General features: G+C 57.9%; 2 protein-coding genes across 7 annotated transcripts in view; both read right to left on the reverse strand.

The window, feature by feature from the left end:
- Nucleotides 1–8,404, reverse strand: part of LTBP4 (latent transforming growth factor beta binding protein 4) — a 30,540-nt gene extending 22,136 nt beyond the window's left edge. For 2 of the 5 annotated variants that reach the window (XM_045442303.1, XM_045442300.1), the window contains exons 1-4: nt 6,417–6,668; nt 4,499–4,557; nt 4,197–4,325; nt 3,533–3,642 (exon numbers count right to left, since the gene is read on the reverse strand). In XM_045442303.1, coding sequence (XP_045298259.1) covers nt 3,533–3,642; nt 4,197–4,325; nt 4,499–4,557; nt 6,417–6,653 — 535 coding nt within the window. In that variant the 5' untranslated portion in view covers nt 6,654–6,668. Of the gene's footprint in view, nt 1–2,101; nt 2,392–3,532; nt 3,643–4,196; nt 4,336–4,498; nt 4,558–6,416; nt 6,669–8,315 lie in introns of those variants that run through there. The other 3 variants (XM_045442304.1, XM_045442301.1, XM_045442305.1) reach the window with 3 other exon arrangements.
- A 1,792-nt stretch (nt 8,405–10,196) lies between these two features.
- SHKBP1 (SH3KBP1 binding protein 1) lies at nt 10,197–20,832 on the reverse strand. 2 transcript variants are annotated; one of them, XM_045442307.1, is made up of 18 exons: nt 20,697–20,832; nt 20,420–20,473; nt 20,224–20,269; nt 20,045–20,118; nt 19,701–19,759; nt 19,401–19,481; nt 17,487–17,648; nt 17,316–17,406; nt 17,036–17,226; nt 16,159–16,274; nt 15,244–15,331; nt 15,020–15,136; nt 13,907–14,077; nt 12,781–12,936; nt 12,312–12,408; nt 11,105–11,283; nt 10,743–10,854; nt 10,197–10,629 (listed from the first exon to the last, which is right to left on the reverse strand). In XM_045442307.1, exons 1-18 carry the CDS (start codon nt 20,780–20,782, stop codon nt 10,410–10,412), a joined length of 2,100 nt encoding a protein of 699 aa, XP_045298263.1. In that variant the 5' UTR covers nt 20,783–20,832; the 3' UTR covers nt 10,197–10,409. The 2 variants fall into 2 exon arrangements, with proteins under 2 accessions (XP_045298263.1, XP_045298262.1); XM_045442306.1 differs by having other exon boundaries at nt 10,743–10,857.
- Nucleotides 20,833–21,201: the final 369 nt, after the last annotated feature.

The raw sequence follows: 21,201 nt of genomic DNA on the forward strand, positions 1-21,201 counted from the left end.
TCCTGGAAGGAGATCAGATAGAGTGCAGTACTCTGGGATTCAAAGATGGCTTAAGGTTTCTAGAATGGAAAGAGAGCCTAGCTCAGAAGAAACCGAAGCTCCCTTTAAATCCTTTGGGGAAGTTGCCCAGAAAACAGGACTCTAGTGCCTTCTAGGGGACAGCTAGTTTGAGGGTGCTGAGAAAAGGATTTACATGGAGAAATGGGATTCCCTGGGAGTCCCCAGCACACAAGAGCCTCAATTGTCTGAGAAGATTCTAAGATACTGTGGATCTCACATCCCCTCTCAACTAAGGGATTAGGTGCCCAAGTCTTTGGATGAATGGCTGCCTAGGGGGGCAGTCACAGTGTCTGTGGAGAGTCTTCTTGTGAGAATCAGCTGAGCAAGACCCTCTGGGGTTCTCTGAAGATAGATGGATGGATCAGAAGTTCCTGGGGAGGGCGGTCAGCTGGAAAAGCGAGGCTTGGAAAGACAGGAATCGGGAATCCGATGGCACTTAGTTGGAAATATAAGAGAATGGAAGTCTTTTGTGGAAAGAGAATTCAACTGGGGAGTGGAGTTATCACTACATAGGGTCTGTAGTCTAGGGTTTCTGTGGGAAGCAGGGAGGAATAGCTGAGGGACAATACTACAGAGTTGTCTGGTGAGGGGCACAGTTTGGGGGATTACATCAGAAGAATGGGAGGGAACTTTACTGGAGGGGCTGGTCTCTGGAGTCTGTTGATAGGGGTGGGGAGGAGGCTTAGGGTCTGAAGGCTGAGACTCTGGGCTCCCCTAGTTAGGAGAGTCAGGCCAGGCAGGACTCCAGGGTGTCCTAATAAGGGTCCTTAATTGAGTAGCCGGAGAGGCTTAACTAGGAATCAAGATTCCAAAATAGCAAGGGTCTCTGCTGGCAGGCATGGTAATCCAGCTAGGTCTCAGGGCATTTCCCAGCCTCCTCGGGCATTTCTCCGCCTTCTCTTGGTCTGAATGCTGGCCCCCCACCCAGCTCCCTTGGGGCTCCCACACCCAGGACGTGTTGCTACATGGGCACGGCCAACTCCATGCCCCACGCCTCTGGAGGAATAAGGAGCTGAGGACACTGGGGTCCTGCCGAGGTCAGCCCCCCTTCACATGCCCCTCTTGTGCCTCCAGGGGCTTGGCACCCGCCTGGGCACGGCGCCTGGCACGGGCGCGTTGGGGCTGGGCCGGGAGGGAGTGTAGGCAGGAGGGAGGAAGGGGAGGAGGGAGGGAGTGGCAGCGGGCGGGGGCTCAGGCGGGAGATGAGCTCACGCCGGCCAGGGCTGGATTGGCTAGGGGCCAGGCTGGGCGAGTTCTCAGAGCCAGGGGCCCCCACTCCCCACTCCAGAGGGCCTCTGGGGTTGGGGGCAGGTAGGCCGCGACCCAGAGAGCCCGCCCATCCCTGCACCCTGGGGCCAACAGGTGACCCGCCCTCCCCACCTCACCTGAACCCGGCGGGGGGCTCCCTGTCTGTAGGGGTGCCTGGTGCGCGCCCTCCTGTCCCCTCTGCCCCCAGGGGGCGCCCCTTCCCCTAGGCCTCCTATCTGGGTTTCTCTCCCACGTGCGACCCTTGCAACTCAGAGTCCCGCAGAGACCCTCCTTCTAGGGACCCTGTCCCCCTCAGCTCTGCCGATCAACTTTCCTCACCCCAACCCCCCTCCTCACAGGCATTCGCATCCTTTCCTAACCCCTCCCAACCAAAGATAAAGAAATTGGGACACCCCTCGGGGCCCTGAAACTCTCCCTTAGTCTCCAAGGACTCCTTACAATCTCAGCATTGGGGCCCCCTTCCCCAAAGCTCCCAGGCTTCTCAATTCTGGTATCCCCCACTTTGACTCAAAGGCATGAAAGCCTGCCCCAGTCCCCTCACGTGGGACGCCACAGGTCCCTGCGAACCCTCATTGCTTGCAAAATCGGGACCCTCAGGACTCAACCCCAAAAGCCAGGAATTTAAGTCTCCCTTCCTTAATACCCCAGGGATTCCCCAACACCACCGTACACAGAATCTGGGCTCCCTCTCCTGGGGGAACTGTCTCTCCCGTCCCCGGGGATCCTCCTCCCCCTGGGAACCCCTCCCTCGGGACCACCACCCCGCACTCACAGGCGCGGAAGCCGGGTCCCCCCGGGGCCGCCCCGCCGGGCGCGCCGCTGTCCACGCTGGTGGTGTTGCGGGGCGCGCAGGTCGGGGTACAGCGGGAGCCGGTGGGCCCATGGACGCAGCGCAGGCCGCACACGGCGGGGGTGAAGCGCACGCGGAGGCGCTCTCGGGGCCGGCCCGGCACGGGCTGCGGCCCGAGCAGCGCCAGCAGCACCAATAGCGACACCCGCGCGCCGCCCGCCATGGCTGCAGCGCCGCGCTCCGCCGCGCCGCCGCCCCAGCCCGCCCGAGGGGCCCGGCCGCGCCCGCCCGCCTGCGGGGGAGGGCGGCCGCGCCCCCGCTCAGGCCCCCCCCTCCCCACCACTCCCTCCCCGGCGGCCGCGCGGGGGCGCGTGGGGCTGGGCGCGTAGCCAGAGGCGCGCAGGCTGGGCGCTAGACTCGCAGGGGGGAGGGGGCGCCCCGTCTGCCCCCGCCTCGCACCAACAAGTGAATGGGGCCCGCAGGGGAGCGGCGGGGAAGGGAACAGGTGGGGGCGGGCCGGTTTCCCCCTAGACAGGGCCGAATCCATAAAGAGGAAAGAGGAGTGGGGGCCACATTTGGGGAGGCCGGTACAGGCTGATTCTCCGCCCTAGACCCAGAGAAAGAGGCTTCATCTGGATAGGGGGCTGTCATGGCACATCTGGGCAGCCAGGTGGCACATCTGGGGGAGAGGAGAAGGGTCGGTGCACCTGGGCACATGAAAGAATCGAGGGTCTGGGTGGTGGGCAGGACGCCGGGGGGCACGTTTGGGGATGCAGCCACATCTGGCCAGCACCCCACACCTGGTAGGAGAAGTCAGAATGGATAAGAAAGAACAAACGGTGGATTGAGGCTGTGGGCGGGGGTCCTCACATCTGGCTGGATGCCCACATCTGGAAGACTTTAGGGAGAAGGGGACACATCTGGGCTGAAGGCCACAACAGGAGGGGGACTTTAGAGGGTGGTTGTGCTAGCCCAGGGGCCGAGAGCTGGAGTGGGAGGAGGGCAGGGGGAGGGTCGTGGAAGTAGGGGGAGGCCTTTGGCTCCCAGCCGCCCCGCAATTTTGGGCATTCGGTGACCGGGCAGGCGCCAACCCGCACAATCGCTTTTGTTGTCTGGGCTAGTTGGGCTGCGCTCTCTGCTGGGACAGCGCCCCCCTCTTCGGCCGCAGGGAGCCCGGACGCCTGGCTTCCCGGCCCCACCCCCGCGGGTCAGCGCCTCTGGCCGGCGTCTGGTCCTGTCCCGGGCTCACCTCGCACGGCCGGACGCCAGGGTCCCTAGAGGGTCCGTGTCCTGGGGGGCTGAGCTACAACGGGGGGCAGCTAGGCGGCGGCTGGACCGTGGGAACCAGACGGCTTTATCTGGCCCGGAACCCACCCCCCTGCCCCCCGGCAGAGGAAGGGCGGATGTTCTTACCCCGGGTCTGGCCGGCAGGGGCGCGCTGTGGGGGCCTCCTTCTCAGCAGTGCCCGGCCCCCTGGCCCACGGGGCCGCCTTCGTCTCAACAGAGCTCGGGCCTCCTGAAGCCTGGATAGAAGAGGGCAGAGGCGCCGTCAACGCGGTTAGACTGACACCCCCTTTCCCCACGACCCAACCCTAGCTGGAACGGGCCTTTCGAGCCACGAGATCTCCCAGTAACAGCTCTGCCCACCCCCCACCCCTATCCCTTTCCGGGGACCAGACCTTGTACGTTCTTCGCAGGCTTGGGGAGAAACAGAGATGAGGAAGGGAGAGAAAGAGAGCAAAGAAGACAGAGACAGAGGCAGAAAGAGTCGCAGAGAGACAGAGAGGGCAAGGGACAGGTAATGAGAGAAAGAGAAAGAGACAGAGATGGAAAGAGCAAATACAGAGAGAGGGACATGGGGACAGGGGCAGAGAGATGGAGACTGAAAGACACAGAGACTTCGATAGGCACGAAAAGGAGAAATAGAAGCAGAGATCCAAGTAGCCAGGGAGAGGCAGAGAGAGACCAAAGGAAAAGAGATGCAGGGAGCAGAAAGAAACGTGTGCCGGGAATGGTGGCTGGTGGCGGGGAGCCGGGAGCTCCTGAGCATCTGGCGGGGGAGGGATTGCACACTCACGTCAGTGGCTGCCAGTTGAGGGACACCTGTCTCTTCCTCGCGCTGGGGCTGGGGCTCGGCAGCACCTGGGGCCCTGGGGTCAGGCACTGCTGAGGGCCTGCACACTTTTCAGGCGGGCAGCTCTGGACCCTGCAGGAGGCTTTGGAGACAGCCAGGGACTTAGTGGAGAAGGAAGGGACCAAGTCTTTCCACCAAGTGCATCCAGCATTCCGGCTGGGATGAGAGGTGGGGAAGGGAGCGGCTGACACCTCTGCTCTTACCCCCTTTCACTCCCTGCCTATACCCCACCTAGAAGAACCCACCTCTGACGCAGCGACTTCTCTTGGGCGACTGGCCTGGGCAGCACCGACAAGCAGCCACGCTGTAAACAGGGGTGGAAGTCACTCAGACCCCTAACCCTCTCAAACTGCCCAAAGAGGGCAACGGTGGGTAGGGGAGGGAAAGTCAAGAGAAGGCTTGAGAGCAACTCGAAATAGATGTTTAATTAATTTGTGGCACTGCGCTGGATGCCTGCTTCCCCATCTGCACAGTGGGAGGCAAAATGGCTTAGATTCTCCGCGCATGAAAGTCGCAGCGACCCTACTTTAATTTGTTTTCTCAAGTGTTTAGTGGTAAAGTCTTGTTGGTAAGGACATTTTAAAGCCTTAATTTTTTAATTTTTGTTTTAAATGACGCAAAGTGGATCTTTAAGTTCACTGCCAAGCCCGTACTGCCTGGGAGTCTAGAACCCCGCCCTCCCGCACATCTCTGTCCTTGACTCAGCCATCATCCCGAGCATGGCCGGCAGGTGGCGCCACTTCCACAGGCCTCAGCGGCTGGGGAGGGAGGTCCTCTTTTTGACTGTGGGTCCAGCGGGGTGCTGAGGAGGAGGAGGAGGAGGGGGGTACAGAAGGAGCCACAGCCCAGAACTGGGAATCCCAAGGTCCGAGTTCTAGACCGTTCCTGCAATTCCACGCGCTGTGTCCTGGAGCCAGCATCTCCTTGTCTTTGGGCCTCAGTTTCCCGCCTGACCAGGAGGAAGGAGTTCTTTGAGAAATCCCCCGCTCAGTGGGTCTCAGATTCTGAGTAGCGGAGTCCTCAGCTCCAGCGCAAGTGCGTCGCAACCAAGGGGCCCCCCAGACAAATCCATTATCCCCAGGCTAAGGGGGACGAGGGACGAGGACGCGCGCTCTGGCCCCGAGAGAAGGGCAGTGGGGAGATGCTGTGCAGGGGACGTCGGGCTCAATGACTCTTTCCAGACGGGTGGGGCTCAGTGGGGAAGGAGGCCGCCCGAATGGGAGCCTCCGGGACCCCAGATCTTGCTGTTATCCCTCCCGCCTTTTCTCTGCGTTAACCCCTTCCCGGCCCCGCCCCCGGCGCGGCTCGGGTTACTAAACGCATTCGCAGAGACCGAGGCGGGAGCAGAGCCCGGGGCCTTTGTAACGGAGCGCTGGGCCGCAGGGCGGGGGGTGGGGGTACTGGGCAGACTGCTTCCTTCGATCTCGTCTCCCGTAGACAGGAAGGGTGGCTATAACCCCCGCATCTATAGGAAGTTTTGGATCTTTTGCCGCGAAATCACTGGTACCTCATTCAAGCCCGGGATCCTCTTTCTAGGAAACAAGAGCATCCCCAACCCTCTGGAAATCTGAGGAACCCCCTCCGCACAACCCCTTGCAAGCCCCTCCGCCATCAGGCTCGAAGTCCACGTCTTCCTAAGTCACTAGGAAAACCCAAGGGTCCCTTTAATTAATCCAGTCGTTCCCAAACCCCAGAAAATCAGGACATCTCAACTCCACCATAGAATTCCTTCATAACCTCCCATACTCCTCCTTAAGCGCCCAAGAAGCTTGGGGAACCCCATCCTAGCTGGGGGGCCCCACCCATCTATCATCTTAGGAAAACTCAAAGCCCCATTCCCATATAAACTGGGACCCTTCTCCGGAAAAAAAAAAAAAAAAAAAAAAAAACAACAACAACAACAAAACAACCCTGGAATTCCCTGGGGCTACATCCATCTATCACACCGGCGGGGACTCCCTCGCCTCAAAATCTCAGTACTCCCCGGATTCTAGCCCCTGCAAAGTAGAGGGCCCTAACAAATCCAAGAGCTCTGGCTCTTTCATCCCTACCCTGAAGCACTGGGTTCGTATTCCCCTAAATCCGCAAGTCCTGGTCCTCACGGACCACCAGACTTATTGGATGGAGGGGGCACAAGGAAGAAGGGGCCGCAGCGGGGCTTACCCGGCCTGGCGGCCCGGGATCCCCGCAACCTCGACGGCCTCGCTGGGGCTGGGGCTGGTGGCGGAGGCGGCGGCTGCGAAGAGTGGCAGCAGCAGCACCAGCAGGAGGGGGCGGCGGCCGCTGGGGCCAGGCCGCCGCATCGTGTCCGGCGTGGAGTCCCGCTCCAGGCGGGCCGTCTGTCCAGCGGGTCCGGCTTGGCGCGGCCCCGCCCCCCGCCCCCGCCCGAGGCCGACTCATTTTCTCCACAGTCTTAGCCGCGGCTGCGAACTTCCCGCCAATCAGAGCCCGGTGCCGCCAGGGGGCGCTGTCCGCGCGGCCAATCGGAAGGCGGCAGGGGAGGGGCTAGCGGGACAGGTGCCGGGCGGGGGGCGCTGGGGCCTGGAGATCTCAGTGCTGGAGGCGAAATCGGGAGTCGGGTACCAACTTGTGAAGGAGAGCCCAAGAGTGGAGGTGCTGGGATTCCCCCCCCCCCCACCACCACCACGGTTGGGAGGGACGCATAGGCAGTGGGCAGTCCCTTAAATTAGACTCAGGCCTCATCCTTCGCTCACAGTAGTGGGAGAATTTGATCAGAATTTGCTCCCTGACTGGTGTAAACGCTGGAAGCCCCCATAGGTGTCCACTTCTCACACTAGAGGCTCAGGATTCTGGGTGGGGGGTAGTGCTACTCCTGCAGTAGGCCCCAGGTCCGACCGCTCTGTGGCCCCAGGCCCACCCTGCACCTTCCCAAAGGGTTTCCCCTTCTCAAGGCCCTGTGCTGCTGGGGTTCCGGGTCCAGCAAGCAGAATCTTGTTCCTCGGAGGGTTGTAGCCTCTGTCCATCACAGGACCGAGTCTCTGCCCCTGACCCACAGACTTGGCTTCCAAGGGGCTCCTAGAGAACTGTTCTCCTCCTTACACCCCTCTCCGCAGCTGAGGTCCCCTTCCCTATCCTGAACCTTTAAAGATTCCCAACAGCACCCCTCCCACTGCCAGAATTACAGACTCTCTTTAGAGAATTCTAGTCCCCTCCCTTTCTGGGGACCCCAAGCGTCAGAGGACCTTAGGCCCTATCTGCACTCTCTTTAGGGAGGTCCAGGCTCCAAGCTTTGCTTATGGTTTCCCATCTCGGTAGGTCACAAGCCCAGCCCCTTTACTTCATTTTAAACTCAAGGCCCCACCCTTTTCCCCCCTCGAAATTTGCCCCGCCTCTCTTCTCCCAAAGGCACCGCCCCCTGAGTTTCCGACCCCGGCTCCCTACTTGCCCCCTTCCCGTCTGAATTTAAGGCCACTGCCCTTCCCATAGCGAATTCCGGTGCAGCCCCATGCTTAGGATCCCAAGCCCCACCCCTTTCATATTTGCCCCGGCTCCGAGGTTCCAGGCCCCATCCCTCCAGGCGGTTTTTGAGCCTTTTAGTTTCCAGTTCTGGATCGCTAGCTCCGCCCTCAGTGGATCACAGGCTCCACCCACACAGGATACTAGGCCACCTTCCCTGATCAGAGGGCCCACCCTAGGCTGAGAACATCAACCGATCCAGCTTTGTCCTCATCCCCCATTCCTGCTCCTTCCAGTGGAGGGGCGACCCTTTCACCCTCCCCTGTTACAGTGAGCACCGGGTAACTCACATAGCCCCGCTCACACGGTTACTGCCACCTACAGCAATCCACACCTCCATCCCACACGGACACCCCGAAATCCAGGCCCACCCACCATCCAGGGCCACGCAGCCCCTTAGAGCAGTAACGATGACACTCAGGGACATTCGTGGGCTGTCTTAGCATGATGAGGGAGTGCCTGACTGCCCACTGAATGTGTTCCGTGTCCCTGTTTTTGGGAAGCCCCCACAATCCCTGTTAACATGGCCCTGCAGGACAGCATGTCCTGGCCCCCCGTGCCCCCCTCCGTTGCCCTCCTCCTCACCTCCTACCCTGTGGCTGGAGCATTTGCTGGGGGCGCTGCTGAAATTTCTCCCTTCTGCCTGGGATCCGGGGCATCTTCAATGCTCGTTGCTAGGCAACAGCCTCTGGCTCACCACTACAACTTCCGGGGATGGCGTTGGCTTCCCATCCCCCCTGAATTTGGAGTCCCCAGCTCCCAATCCTTCCCCATCAGTGCCACTATCTCCCGGGGTCGTTTCTATGTCATCCCTTGGATCCTGATCTGATCTCAACCCTTCAGAATCCCTGAGTTCTGGTGCTGTGGCATTCCAGAAGCTTCCTCCCATCGTGTGCTCACACGCTGGGTTTTATCCCTGGTATTAACAGACAGACAAATCTCTTTAGCGTTCCAGATTTTCTTACATTTTCTCTCTCAGTTCTAGAATCACCAGCAATCCAGAAACACAACGTGTTCCAGATTCCCTGGCAAGGAAAAACTATCTCAGTATTCTAGATCTGTGAGCATTATAAAACATCCCACATTCTAGATTCCCTGAATTCACAACCCCTCCTCCTATGTTCTAGACTTTCTAACATTCAAACATTCCCTAGGGTTCTGAATGCCTTGGCATGTAAAAATATTTCTAAAGTTTGAGGTTCACAGGTATTCCAAAACACTCACATGTTTTAATCATTCATCTCTGTTCATGTTCTAGATCCCCTGACAATCCAGAGGCCCTTGCCATTATGGGTTTCTTGGAATGCAAACAAACCCTCTAACGATCCAGAAGAGCTGACATTCCAGAATACCCTATGCTCTAGATTTTCTAGTACTCCACATTGCTGTTTCCTGTAATTCTCAGCATCTCCAAATCTCTGGCATGCAAGTGTAGAATCATAGGTATTCTACAACACTCCCCTGTTCTAGAACCATTGACTTCCAGGTCCTTTGGTCAAGCAACTTCTGTTGTGTGGATTCTCTGAAATGCAGGGCGGGGGGATCCTAATATTGTTCATCTGCTAGCACTCTAGAATATCCCTGTGTTCTAGATTCCCTAACACTCTGGAATGTTACAGAAACTCTGGCATTCCAGAACTAATTTCCCTTTTCAAGGGAAATCAGCATATTCTAAAACCCTTGTTCCCAGTCTGCCCCACTTTCTTTCCTCTTCGTTGGCTCAAGGAAAAGATGCACAAATCTTTCCTGAGAAGTTGCCATGGGAACAGGTATTATTTGGGGGAAAATCTCAAGGATATTAAGCTAGAGTGAGCTGAGCCCGTCCCTCATAACCTCTCTGGCATGGGCAGGAAAGGGATGTGGGAAAGGTGTTTGTGATGGCGATGCTTAGGGTACAAACGTTCAGGATGTGGCAATCACATAGCTGACATCTGTGTTTCTGTTGACCTGTGGCCAGTCGTCCTTGCTTGTGGTAACAGTACCCCGATTCACCTTTCAGGAACTCCTCCTCCAATCTGTCAACCTCCTGGCCTGTGAGGGCACATGACCCCTGGAACCGTGGAAGGCCTCCATCACACCGGCCATAGTGGCTGGTTCAGGGATGGCCGTCTGACTAAATTCAAGTCAATAAGAATCAGTCGTGTGATTTGTTGCTGTTGCTAGAAAAAAAACAAGTTGCTAAGGAGGTACCTGGAGTCATCTTGGCACCGAGAGGGGAAAAGCTGAGTATCATGCATCCCAGAGGAGAGCAAAACCAAATAGATGGAAAGACGTTCTGGACGAGGATCTGAATCCCTGGATCCAACTATGCCTGAAGCCAGATGTAAACCATTACATTCCCCTTCTTTGCTTAAACCAAGAGAGACAGATGTTCCTAAATCTACAGCCAGACATCTGGCTGGTCCTCACATCTCTCCCACCCTTTCCCTGGGGGTCCCCAAACCCTCTAAGAATGTCAGCAAGGTGTTGGCAGTGACAACTTTATTAGGGGAGGGCGACTTTGGCTCCAGAAAAGGTGGGGGGCAGTGGGGGCCTAGTAACAACGACCATTCCAAGGAAGCCCTGGCCCTGAACCCAGGGCTCTGACAGGAAGCAGGGAGGCACCTGAGCCCTGCCACCCCACCCCACCCCATCCCCCGCCCAGGACCTGGGTATCCAAAGGCACCATGGCAGCTGTGTTCAGAAGGAAGTCTCATTGAGCTTCACCTTGGGGGGTGCAAGGGGAGCCCCGAGACCCGTGGAGGGCCGAGGCGCTGGTGTCGGGGGCCGTCGGGACTCTGGCCCACTCCGCACCAGCTCCTGGCAGCGTTCCACGAAGCTGCCTCCCCCGCGGCGCCGGGCCTCGGCCTGGGGGGGGCTCAGGCTCCCAAGACGGCCAGACAGGGAGGCTGAGTGGAGGCTGGGGGGCGGTGATGAGGGTCGGTGAGGGTCATCATGGGCAGGGAGGCAACTCCCCCCCACCTCCCCCGCCCCTCCCCCATTGCACCGAAGGGAAAGTGGAGTTCAGTCTACCTGGTGAGAGAGGTGCGAGGGGAGGGGCTGGGGAGAGAGCTCCGAGAGGAAGCCAGTGGCGCCAGCTCACATTGCTCCAGCTGCTCCATCAGCTCTTCCTCGGTCAGCCCACCTGCTGGGGGGGGCAAGACAGGGGCCACTGGGCAAGGGACAAAGGTCACACGCAAGGCTTGAGGGCGGGATAGGAGGAAAAACGCAGAGGTCAAAGGCTAGGGGTCAGAAGCTACGAGAGGGTGGAAAAGTGAGGGCAAGCTGGGGTTCAAAGGCAGAGGAAAGGGGTCAGAGGGCAAGAGCCTGGGGAGGGAGACTGGCAAAGGAGGTTGTGGACAGGGGCCGGCACGGAGGCCAGGTAGAGGGAGTACCAGGGGCCTGGCCGAGGCCGTCCATGGCGGTGGTCAGGTCCCACATGGCCAGGCTGCCGTTGGCCTGGCCGGTGAGCAGGTAGCGCCGGGGCCGAGAGCCGAGCCGCCGGGAGCCCTCACACTCGAGCACCGTGAAGGCGGTGGTGGGGGAGCCGTCCACCGAGCGCACCGAGCATACCCTGAGACGGAAGGGAGAGGGGTCACCCTGGCCCCGGTCCCTCTCCTCACCTGTACACCCCTTCCCGGGCCACAGTCCCCACCATTATGGCTTTAGTCGCTGCCTCTCCAACCACCACCCCAGGCTTCTTTCCCCTCCCCCCATGTACTCTCGGGGTGCAGCGGCCTCTGGGATGGCTCCTGTCCAGCATCACCCCACGTCCCCATGGGGATTCTCCCCCAAGTCTGCTGCTCTCCCTGGTGGTTCCTGACTCAGAGCAGGCTTGTCATCCTGGGGGCCTCCCTCCCCTCCTATCACCAGCTTCCAACCCCCTGCCCCATCCCTTCAGCCTCCAGGGCCCCCTCCTCCCCTCCTGTCTGGCCCTGGTCAAGCCCTGCCGGCTCCTGTCCCCACCTGTCCCAGCCTCTTCCCTGGACTCTCGGACTCCTGTCCCACCTCCAGTCCAACCCCCATGGTGGTCACGGCTCCCCAGCAGCCCAGGCCAATCTCAGCTCCTCCGTGCCCCTCAGCAGCCTGTTCAGAGGTCCGGCCCCCAGACCACGTGCACCTCACTGGCTGGCCATTCCCAGCCTTCGCCCACGCTGTTCCTTCAGCCTGGCGCACCCCTGCCCCTCTTTTCTTCTGCTCATTGCTGTTTATCTCCAAGGTCCTCACGAAAACCCTCACAGGCCCCCTCCCCAGACTGGAGCAAGCACCTCCTCTGGGCTCCTACAGCTGCCTGCGCCCCTCCCCCTGTCCCCGGCACCCCCCACCTGTGCCTCCTGCCCCGACCCCGGGCTCTGACCACGCCGAGTGACCTGCGTGAGGTCCGGCACAGGCACCTGGGGCTTCCCCAGCCTCACCGCTACCCACACATGTCACACCTTGAATTCCTCCAGCCCCCAAACCCAGGACCAGGCCTCGTGCCCCCTCCCAGCCTTTGCTCCTTCAGCCGTTCCTTGGCTAGGACCCCCTTTTGGCCTCCGTGACCCAGCTGGTGTCCTGCCCTCTCCCCTGACCACCCTCCCCGTTCAATGGGACGGTCCTCACCGCTGGCCAGTGGATGAAAGACGCACAAAGAGCTGGCTGGCGGTTGGCACCACCTTCTGAATGAACACTTGCTGGTCGTCCCGCTCGCCGTAGGGGCCTGGGCCAGGATGGTGGGGGGAGTCAGGGCCAGCTGGGCTCCCTGGGACTCCAGACCCTAAGGCTCTGCCCCCTTGTCCCCATCCCCAGCTTTTTGGAATTGGGCGGGGTCAGAGAGGGCTGAGGGTCAGTCAGTGGAGCTCAGGGCTGTGGGGTGGGGGTCCCGGGTCAGGTGGCGGTCAGCAGGAATCAACGGGGTAACAGAATCCAACGGGGGTAGCTGGGAGTAAATGGAGATTGACAGGGGTCAGGTGGCAGCCAGGTCAGCTGGGTGGGTCAGGAGAGGTCTACAGGGGGTCAGGGAAGGAGCCAGTGGAGGCCAGTGGGGGTCAGGCAGGGTGCATGGGATGGGGGACCAGGGGCTAGTAGGCACCAATGTCATTGCCAGCGCTGCAGCCACCATGCCCGTCGGCCGACTCCAGTGCCAGGATCTTGAAGGAAGCGAGTGGCGTGGAGCCGGGCTGGGTGGAAATCATGCCCCGGAAGCGAGTCACGGACCACGTGCGCACGTGGTTGTTGTCGGCACAGACTGAGGAGCACAGGGGCAACAGCCGGTCAGGCCAGCTGTCATCACCACGGCCCAACCTTCCCGAGCCCCAGGATGACCCTTTTCAAAGGTGTCAGGATTCGGGCCCCTCTGGATTCTTCCCTTTCAGAGAATTCGCTCTTCCCCAGAACTCCCAAATGGTCAAAAATCCTCTTGGTTCTTCCTCTAAAATTGTTCCAGAGCCTGATCTCATCTAACCCTGTCACTGTCCCCACCCTGGTCCTGTCCATGGCAGCAGCCTCCTCCTGCTCCTGTCCTGCCCCGACGCATAGCCAGAGTGTCCCTGTGAATAACTGTGTCAGATCATGGCCCTCCTCTGCTCACAACCCTCTTTCCCATGATACCTACCCAGTCAAGGGCAAGGACAAAGTCATCTTCATGGCTTACAAGGTCCTACTGTCTCCCTTGCCCACTCTGCTTCCTCAGACACATCTATCATCCTCCTGGCTCAGAGCCCTTGCAATGCCTGTTCCCTCTGCTAGAATGTTTGTCTCCACCGAGCCGCACTGCTTATCTCCTTGGTTTCGCTCAAAGCTCCTTCCTCAGTGGAGCTTTGAGCTTCCTAACACTCTCAAGCCACTCACACAACTTTTGTTTTTACTCATGGTCTTCATCGTTGCCTGTTGGTGACTTATATTCTGATTTATTTATTTGTCATTTGCCTTCCTGCAGAACATCAGCTCCCTAAGGGCGGGCACTTGGCCTGTCTTGTCCATCACTGTATCCCCTGGGCCTGGCACACAGTAGGTGCTCAACCAATGTTTGCTGAATTGATGAATTTCTCAGTCTTGCTTAGATGGGTCCCCTTACACTATTCTCTCACTTCTGCAGTTACTGTTCCAGGTTAAAATTCCCTCCTCCCACTGGAGGTCCCACCCCCTGGTTTCATGCTCCCCTCCGGGCCATCCTCCTGTGAGGAGATGGGCAGTTGGGGCAGCCCGGCGAGGCCCACCTGAGATGAGGTGCTTCTCCGAGAGCATGATCTTGGTGACGGGGCTGCGGTGCACGGTGAAGGTCTGGAAGAGCTGAGGCCCGGAGCCCACGGTCTCGGGGTGCTGCACAATGACCCGCACACCCCCTGAGCTGGTGCCATAGGCAATCTCGATCCAGTTCCCGCTGTCGCCTGGTGAGGGGCCGAGGATGAAGACAGCGACAGGGTCACAGGGAGACAGAAACCACGGCAGAGAGAAAGAGAAGGACAGAGATAGAGTCAGAAAGCAAGGAGAGAGGGGCAGACAGAGATAATAAGGCAGTGAGATGTCAGAAAGGGAGAGACAGAGGGAGAGATCAGAGAAAGAGAGGAGCAGGGACAGAAAGTAAGGCAGAGAGAGACGGAGCTAATAAGAGAGGGGACAGACAGAAAAATAGAGGGGCGCCTGGCTGGCTCAGCTGGTTAAGCATCTGACTTTGGCTCAGGTCATGATCTCACCGTCCTGGGATCGAGCCCCACGTCTGGCTCTGCACCGACAGCTCAGAGCCTGGAGCCTGCAGCCTGCTTCAGATTCTGTGCCTCCCTCTCTCTGCTCCTCCCCAGAAATAAATAAATATTAAAAAAAAAATTTTTTTCTCTCTCTCCCTGTGCCCCTCTTCTGCTTGACTGCGTGCGCTCTTTCTCTCTCTAATAAATAATTTTCTAAGTAAACGATAATTAAAAAAAAAAAAAACAACAAAAACCTAGCCTAATTTTCTGCATTTAAAGCCAAGAAACCAAATCAAAAAAACTGTCCCCAAGCGAGAGAACTCGGTTTCGTCCGCCGTAAAACACGCACCCTCTTTGTTTTATGAGCGTGGAAGCATCATGTCCTCATTGCAGAGGTGGAAAAGAAACACAAAGACGAACTGCTCGTGGCCAAGTCTGCCCCTGGTTGGAGAGACCTGCCACGGCTTACATACAAGCGGTGCCCGGTGTTTGTTGAATGACTAAGTGAGAGTCGAATCTTTTCTCCTCCCAGTAAATCTCACGGGGTCATGCTACACAGTGGTGGGGAGGCGGCTGTGGGCTGGGGCTGCTGGCAGCGGGGTGGGGGTGGGGGGGGGTAGATGGGGGGAGCCGGTCATAGCTTACTGGTCTTGGGGGTGAGGTAGACGCTGAGGGCCGTGACTCCGTCCTCTGCCGGGTCCCGGTAGAGCTCACTGACAAGGAGGTCGTTGTCCTTCATGCGCAGGGGAAACTTCTGCACATCTGGGGTGGGCGGGGAGAGCAGTGTGGGCTCGTTCAAGGTGCTCAGCCCCGCCCCCTGCCTTCCCGGGGGAGGTTCTCGGGCACGCGGGGTGCCAGCTGCTGCTCACCCACGTAGTAGATAGAGCCGTTGTCACAGCCCAGGAGGAGGAAGGAGCCCGCCGCATCGTAGCTGGTGATGGGCTGCACCTCCTGGACCTGGGGGCAGGGAGGACCGGCTGTGGCCGGGAGGTCCTCCCTGCCTCCGCCTCCACGGCACCCCTCAGGGCGCTCCCCCCCCCCCCCCCCCGCCCGCTTCCAGAACCTACCAGAACCTACCCGGGGTTTCTAGGCCCACTTCTCTCCAGCCTCACCGGCTCTAGTTCTATCCCCATCTACGTCTCTCTGTCTCTGGAAGTCTCTGGGTCAGCGCTTCTGCCTCTTGGCCTCTCTTTGACCCCATATTGCTGGCTTTTACTATTTATTTCTGTCTGTCTCTCTACATCCCTTCAGCACCACCGCCTGCCTTCCAGTCCCGGCTTCACTCTGCCCACCCTTCCCTCTCTCCATCACCTCTTTCTGACTTCCTCTATTGCTTTTTGTCTGTCTCCCCCCCTCTTTCTCTCTCTCCTTTCTCTGCTTTTCTGTCTCTCTCTCCCAAACATACTTTACAGGAGAAAGCAATACCGTAGGTATATTTTTCTTTATGTTTTGCACATGGCTTGGGAGGGAACGACAAACGTGTGCACGTCTGTCTCCTACGGCATCTTCACTCACCTGCTCCCCCATCCAGTGCCTGGAGAACCCACTCTCCTCCTTTGCAAACCCATCATCTTCCCTGTCAGCTCAGCGGCCCCTCTTCCAGAAAGGCCTCCCTGACTCCTCCTCCTTAGGCCTTTATCACCCCGGCACCCCCACCAGGATCTGGCCCGCTGCTGGGTTCTCCGGCTGTCTCCAGTTGGGCTGGGGCAGGAAGGAACCCCTCCCCGGGTCCGTGCAGACTGGACACCTGGGAAAGAGGCAGCCAGGCCGGCCACCCCTCTGACCTGCCAGTGCTTGGTGACGGCGTTCCAAACCCCGATGCGCCCCGTGTGGCTCGTGGCGATGAGCTGGTTCCCAACGAAGAATAAGGCCTCCACGGGCACCCCCAGATGGAAGACTCCTGCAGAAGGCAAGGAGCACTCAGCCAGGACCCCGCTTCCTGGGGGAGAAGGAGGAGGACTGGGGGAGAAGCCAGTCGCTCAGTGGGCCAGGAAGAACTCCAGCGGATTCGGTGGGGCCACAGAATCTTTATAGGCTAGAGGATTCCAGCAGGAATTACAGAGGATTACACAGGCCAGATTCCTGACAGGGTGTGGGACTCTAACATGGTTGCAGTTTTCAATAAGGCAAACCGATGGGTGCCTGGGTGGCTCTGTCGGTTGAGCGACCAACTTCGGCTCAGGTCATGATCTCACATTGTGAGTTCGAGGCCTGCATTGGGCTCTATGCTGACCGCTCAGATCCTGGAGCCTGCTTCGGATTCTGTCTCCCTCTTTCTCTGCCCCCCCCCCCCCCACACTCTCTCTCTCCCTCTCAAATATAAATTAAACATTAAAAAAAAAAAAATAAAGCAAACAGAGATGTCTAATGGGAACATAGACTCTAGCCGGCTCTGGGATTCCCCTGGCATGGAGGTCTAACAGGGCAGGGAATTCTGGACGTGGGTGGATTTTTCTACAAGCCAAGAAATTCGAACAGGATACGGAATTCTAAAGGGTTGGAGCATCTTAATAATGCAAAGAATCCCTATGGGTGTAAGAACTTACAGAGTGGGTTAACAGGCCAGAGAATTCCAACGGGGTGGAAGAGAATCCTAACAGACCACAGGGTGAAGCATAATTCTAAAGGGCAGAAGGTTCTGGAAAAGTCCCGGTGCCATACCTATCTCGGAGCCCCCGCCTTCTGCCTGCAGAGCCCACAGCAGGATCTCGCTGCCTGTAGCCGCTGCCACCATCTTATCATGTTCACCCAAAGCCCCACCGAGCACCCGGGCTGTGAGTGCCAGTCGCTCGATGGGCCAGTCCAGGCGGGGACTGGAAAACACCAGCTGCCAGCCAGAGGCTTCTTTTAGCCTGGAGGATTGGGGGATATCATCAACCCTCACCGCAAGCCCTCCCCATCAACAGGGCTTGAGCCTCCGGCCACCACCCTCCCTGAGCACCTGTAGCAGACAAGAAACTGGGTATAGGCCACAGCGATCCAGTTGTGGTGTCCACACACCAGGCGCACGATCCCCGGCTCCTCTGGTGGCCCTTGGGGGAAGAGCAGGGATCAGGGCAGGGTCGCAGGGACCCCACTGGCTGCCCCAGTCTCCCAGGAGACAGAAACATACCCGATGGGGAGGGAGGGGCCCTCTCATCCAGCACTCGGCCCAGCAGCCCTGCATTGCCCAGGTTGGGGGGCATCGTGTTGCTCCGTCGCACGGGGGCTGGGCGTCCCCCTGACTGCTGGGGCCCCACCAGGCTGTGCCGGTTCCGCCGCTTCACTGGGAACACTGTGGCGGGGAGAAGGAGCAGAGTGACAATAGCTGTAATAATTGCCACGTAGCAAGCGCTTCAAATGCGCCACAAGCCGACTTCCCCACACGTGGGGGCATAGTGTCCCGGTGAAAAGATTCTCGGTGGTGTGGGGACGTGGCACGAAAGGACGCGGAATCACCCAGCAAGTTACTGCCTTTTCTGTTCCTTTGAGGACATCACAAGGGCCGAATCAGTTTGGCGCTACCATAACAGTGCTATCTTTTCAGTATTTGCTAATCTTCTGTTTTAAGAAATGGAAGCCTAGGGGCGCCTCGGTGGCTCAGTCGGTTAAGCGTCCGACTTCACCTCAGGTCATGATCTCGCAGTCCGTGAGTTCGAGCCCCGCGTCGGGCTCTGTGCTGACGGCTCAGAGCCTGGAGCCTGTTTTGGATTCTGTGTCTCCCTCTCTCTGACCCTCCCCCGTTCATGCTCTGTCTCTCTGTGTCTCAAAAATAAATAAATGTTAAAAAAAAAAAAAGAAAAAGAAAAGAAAAGAAATGGAAGCCTAGGGGCGCCTGGGTGACTCAGGTCATGATCTCACAGTCTGTCAGCGCAGAGCCCGCTTGGGATCTTCCGTGCTCACCCCCTCTGTCCCTCCCTGGCTCCCACTTGCGCTCTCTCGCTCTCTCTCTCTAAAATAAATAAAACATTAAAAAAAGAAATGGAAGCCAATTTCTTTGGCAGGCAGTAGCATCATAACTGTTATTTCAGGGTTTCGTTTTCACATTTACTTATTTATGGTATGAAGGCAGTGATAGGAAGCTTCTATTTATTTTTTTAAGTTTATTTATTTATTTTTTGAGAGAGAGAGAGAGAGCACAAGCGGGGGAGGAACAGAGAGAGGGAGAGAGAAAGAATCCCAAGCAGGCTCTGCACTGTCAGCACAGAGCCCAGCGCGGGGTTTGAACTCACAAACCGCAAGATCATGACATAAGCCAAAGTCGGACACTCAACTGACTGAGCCACCCAGGTGCCCCTAAAGCTTCTACTTAAAATGACTCCTTTATGGGGTGCCTGGCTAGTTCAGTCGGAAGGGTATGCAACTCTTATTTTATATATGTTTATTTTAATTATTTTTGAGAGAGAGAGAGAGAGAGAGCAAGGAGAGGAGGGGCAGACAGAGAGGGGTACAGAGGATCCAAAGCAGGCTCCATGCTGACAGCAGCCAGCCTGATGTGGGGCTTGAACTCACAAACCATGAGATCATGACTGGAGTCAAAATCAAGAGTCGGATGCTTCACCGACTGAGCCACCCAAGTGCCCTGAGTATGTGACTCTTGATCTCGGGGTTGTGGGTTTGAGCCCCATGCTGGGTTTCCAGTAACCACTGAGGCATATCTTCCATGGCCAGTGGGGTTGCTGATCTAAGGTCCCATGGAGATTATGGTCAATAATTCCCCTTAATATTTCCACCTCCATGCAAAATGTTTTATTTTATTTCTTCTAAGCTTCCTCACAGGGAAATCAAACGTGGACTACAACCCCCATCAGGCTCGAGGACATACATCCTAGCCTCAGGGGACTAGCTGGCCCACTGCCTCATTGGAAGTGAGTTCCTACTTCCTTTCCAAGCATCAGTCTAGCCTCTGATATAAGGCTAAAACTCCCATCATGTCTCAGGGCTCACAGCACAGGTAAGCACAGGGCTCACAGCAAGGGCTGTGACCTTATGGGAAGTGTAGTCTTTAGTCCACCCTCCCTCCCCTCCATCCCTTAGCTGTGCCCACCTGGTGGAGGCAGGTAACCGTTGAAGAGAACGTTTCCACAGGAAGATCGGTCCAACTCCTCCCGCAGCTGCAGGCGTCGAACTGAAGCAGAATAACTCCATGCTGGGACTTGGGGGGTACTGAGGCAGATTCTAACCCCCTCACCAATCTCATTCTCCACCCCCATCCCCCAGATCCAGGACCAAATCCAGTGCTCTTGGCTCTAACCCAAACTTCTTTCAAGAGAGGGGAAGAGGGAGCATCTTGAGAGCTGGGGCTTGTTTTCTATGCAATGAGGATGCTCATGGGGCCCCCACTTACCCAGAGGAGTGAGCCCATAGAACTGGGCTTCGTGGAGGAGGCTGGAACCGTGGACACCCCTGGGTAGTAGAATTGACTAGGGGTCAGAGTCTGGGAAATGGGAGTGAGTGGAGAATTCTAAGGAGGAAGTTTTCAAAACTGTACAAAGAATCCCAAGAAGTAGCAAATTTTGACTGGATCAAGACTCTAAGGAGTGATGTTATATATGGGCAGTGAAAATGTGCGTGTGTGGTGTTTGGGGTAAATTCTAAGGACACGATTTAAATATGATCGAGGAGCTTAGGTGAACATTCTGAAGGGAAGAAGGTGAAGACCCCACTGGGTCCCTTTATCCCCATGCAAACCTGGGGTCCAACTCTTTGGTGCGCAGGAAGTTGAGGATGGGGGCGAAGACGGTGGGGTCCCTGTCGATGAAGATCTGCGGGAAGGGGGGCAGAGGATGGATGGGACAAAACACGGGGCTGAGTGGGGCTCCTGTCCCTCCTCCTACCCGCTGCCCCGTTTCAGCTCTTGCCCTACTCACAGCTCCAGTCTCATCTTTCAGTGTAGAGATGCGTCCGCTGAGAAGACTGTAGGGAGGGGATGCAGAGTAGGTGTAAAGGGCAAGGGTGTGTGTGTGAAGGGGGTGGGGGGTGGGGAGGGTGAGTGGGGCATTAGGTTTCCCGATACCCTCTCGTCCTGCCCCCCACCACCCGACCCAAACTCTCTCTCCCGATCACCTGGAGAAGAAGGAGTCTGGGATCCAGGTGAGAGTCTGGCGAGAGGTACTGAACCTAAGCGGGGAAAGTGAGCGCACAGTAGGGGATGGAAGGATGGAAGGAGGGAAGGAATGTAGCTCCTTACCCCACCGCCATCCCGGGCGCCAGTCCGAGCACTCGCGCTTTCAGCAGGGGGCGGAGCAATCCTTGATGGACAGGGATTCCCCCAGAGAGAGGCGGTACTCCCACCCCGTTCCCGGTCCCCGAGGTGGGGGCCTCAGGAATCTCCTACACTCACCTCTTGCCTCCCACGTTCAGATGAATCACCTCCCCCGGAGGCCCCCGACTCGGGACCCCTTCTGCTGCAGGTGCCGCGGCTGCCATGGCCCCCGGGCGAGCCGGCCGGCCAGCACCCGCTTCCGGGTCTACACTCGGGTCCCTCCCCCCACTGCCTGCTCATTGGCCTGGAGACTCCCAGAGCCACCGGCGATTGGACACAGCGCTCACCCGTCGCAGTTAAATTCTCCGCCTCCTTAAAGGGACCCGCCTTTCCTGTGCTGGACGGGGCGCACCGCAAGGCTGTTTTGGGGAAGTTTAGTTACAAGGGCTAGCAAAACATTCCTCTAGGAATGGTTCCCATTTTAAGAATGGAATCTAGGTGCTTCGTCGGGGACGTGTGTTTAGATCCCGAAGTTAGTTCACATCAAGGGGACATCTAAATGTTCTCTGCAGCCACAGTCTCTCCCCGCGCCACCCTCCATTCCCCTCCCCCCGCACCCTCTCTCAGGCGCAGCCCATGAAAC

Source organism: Leopardus geoffroyi, chromosome E2 (assembly GCF_018350155.1).
Source record: "Leopardus geoffroyi isolate Oge1 chromosome E2, O.geoffroyi_Oge1_pat1.0, whole genome shotgun sequence".
Taxonomy (NCBI): domain Eukaryota; kingdom Metazoa; phylum Chordata; class Mammalia; order Carnivora; family Felidae; genus Leopardus; species Leopardus geoffroyi.

Coding starts and splice junctions, on each gene's coding strand:
- SHKBP1 (XM_045442306.1), bottom strand. CDS start 20,782: ATGGCAGCCGCGGCACCTGCAGCAGAAGGGGTCCCGAGTCGGGGGCCT. Junction 11,284..12,311: donor CTTTCATCCACTGGCCAGCG/GTGAGGACCGTC, acceptor CTTCCGTCTCAG/GGTATGCTCGGTGCGCTCGG. Junction 10,858..11,104: donor CGGCCTCGGCCAGGCCCCTG/GTACTCCCTCTA, acceptor TGCCCCCCCCAG/CAGGTGGGCTGACCGAGGAA.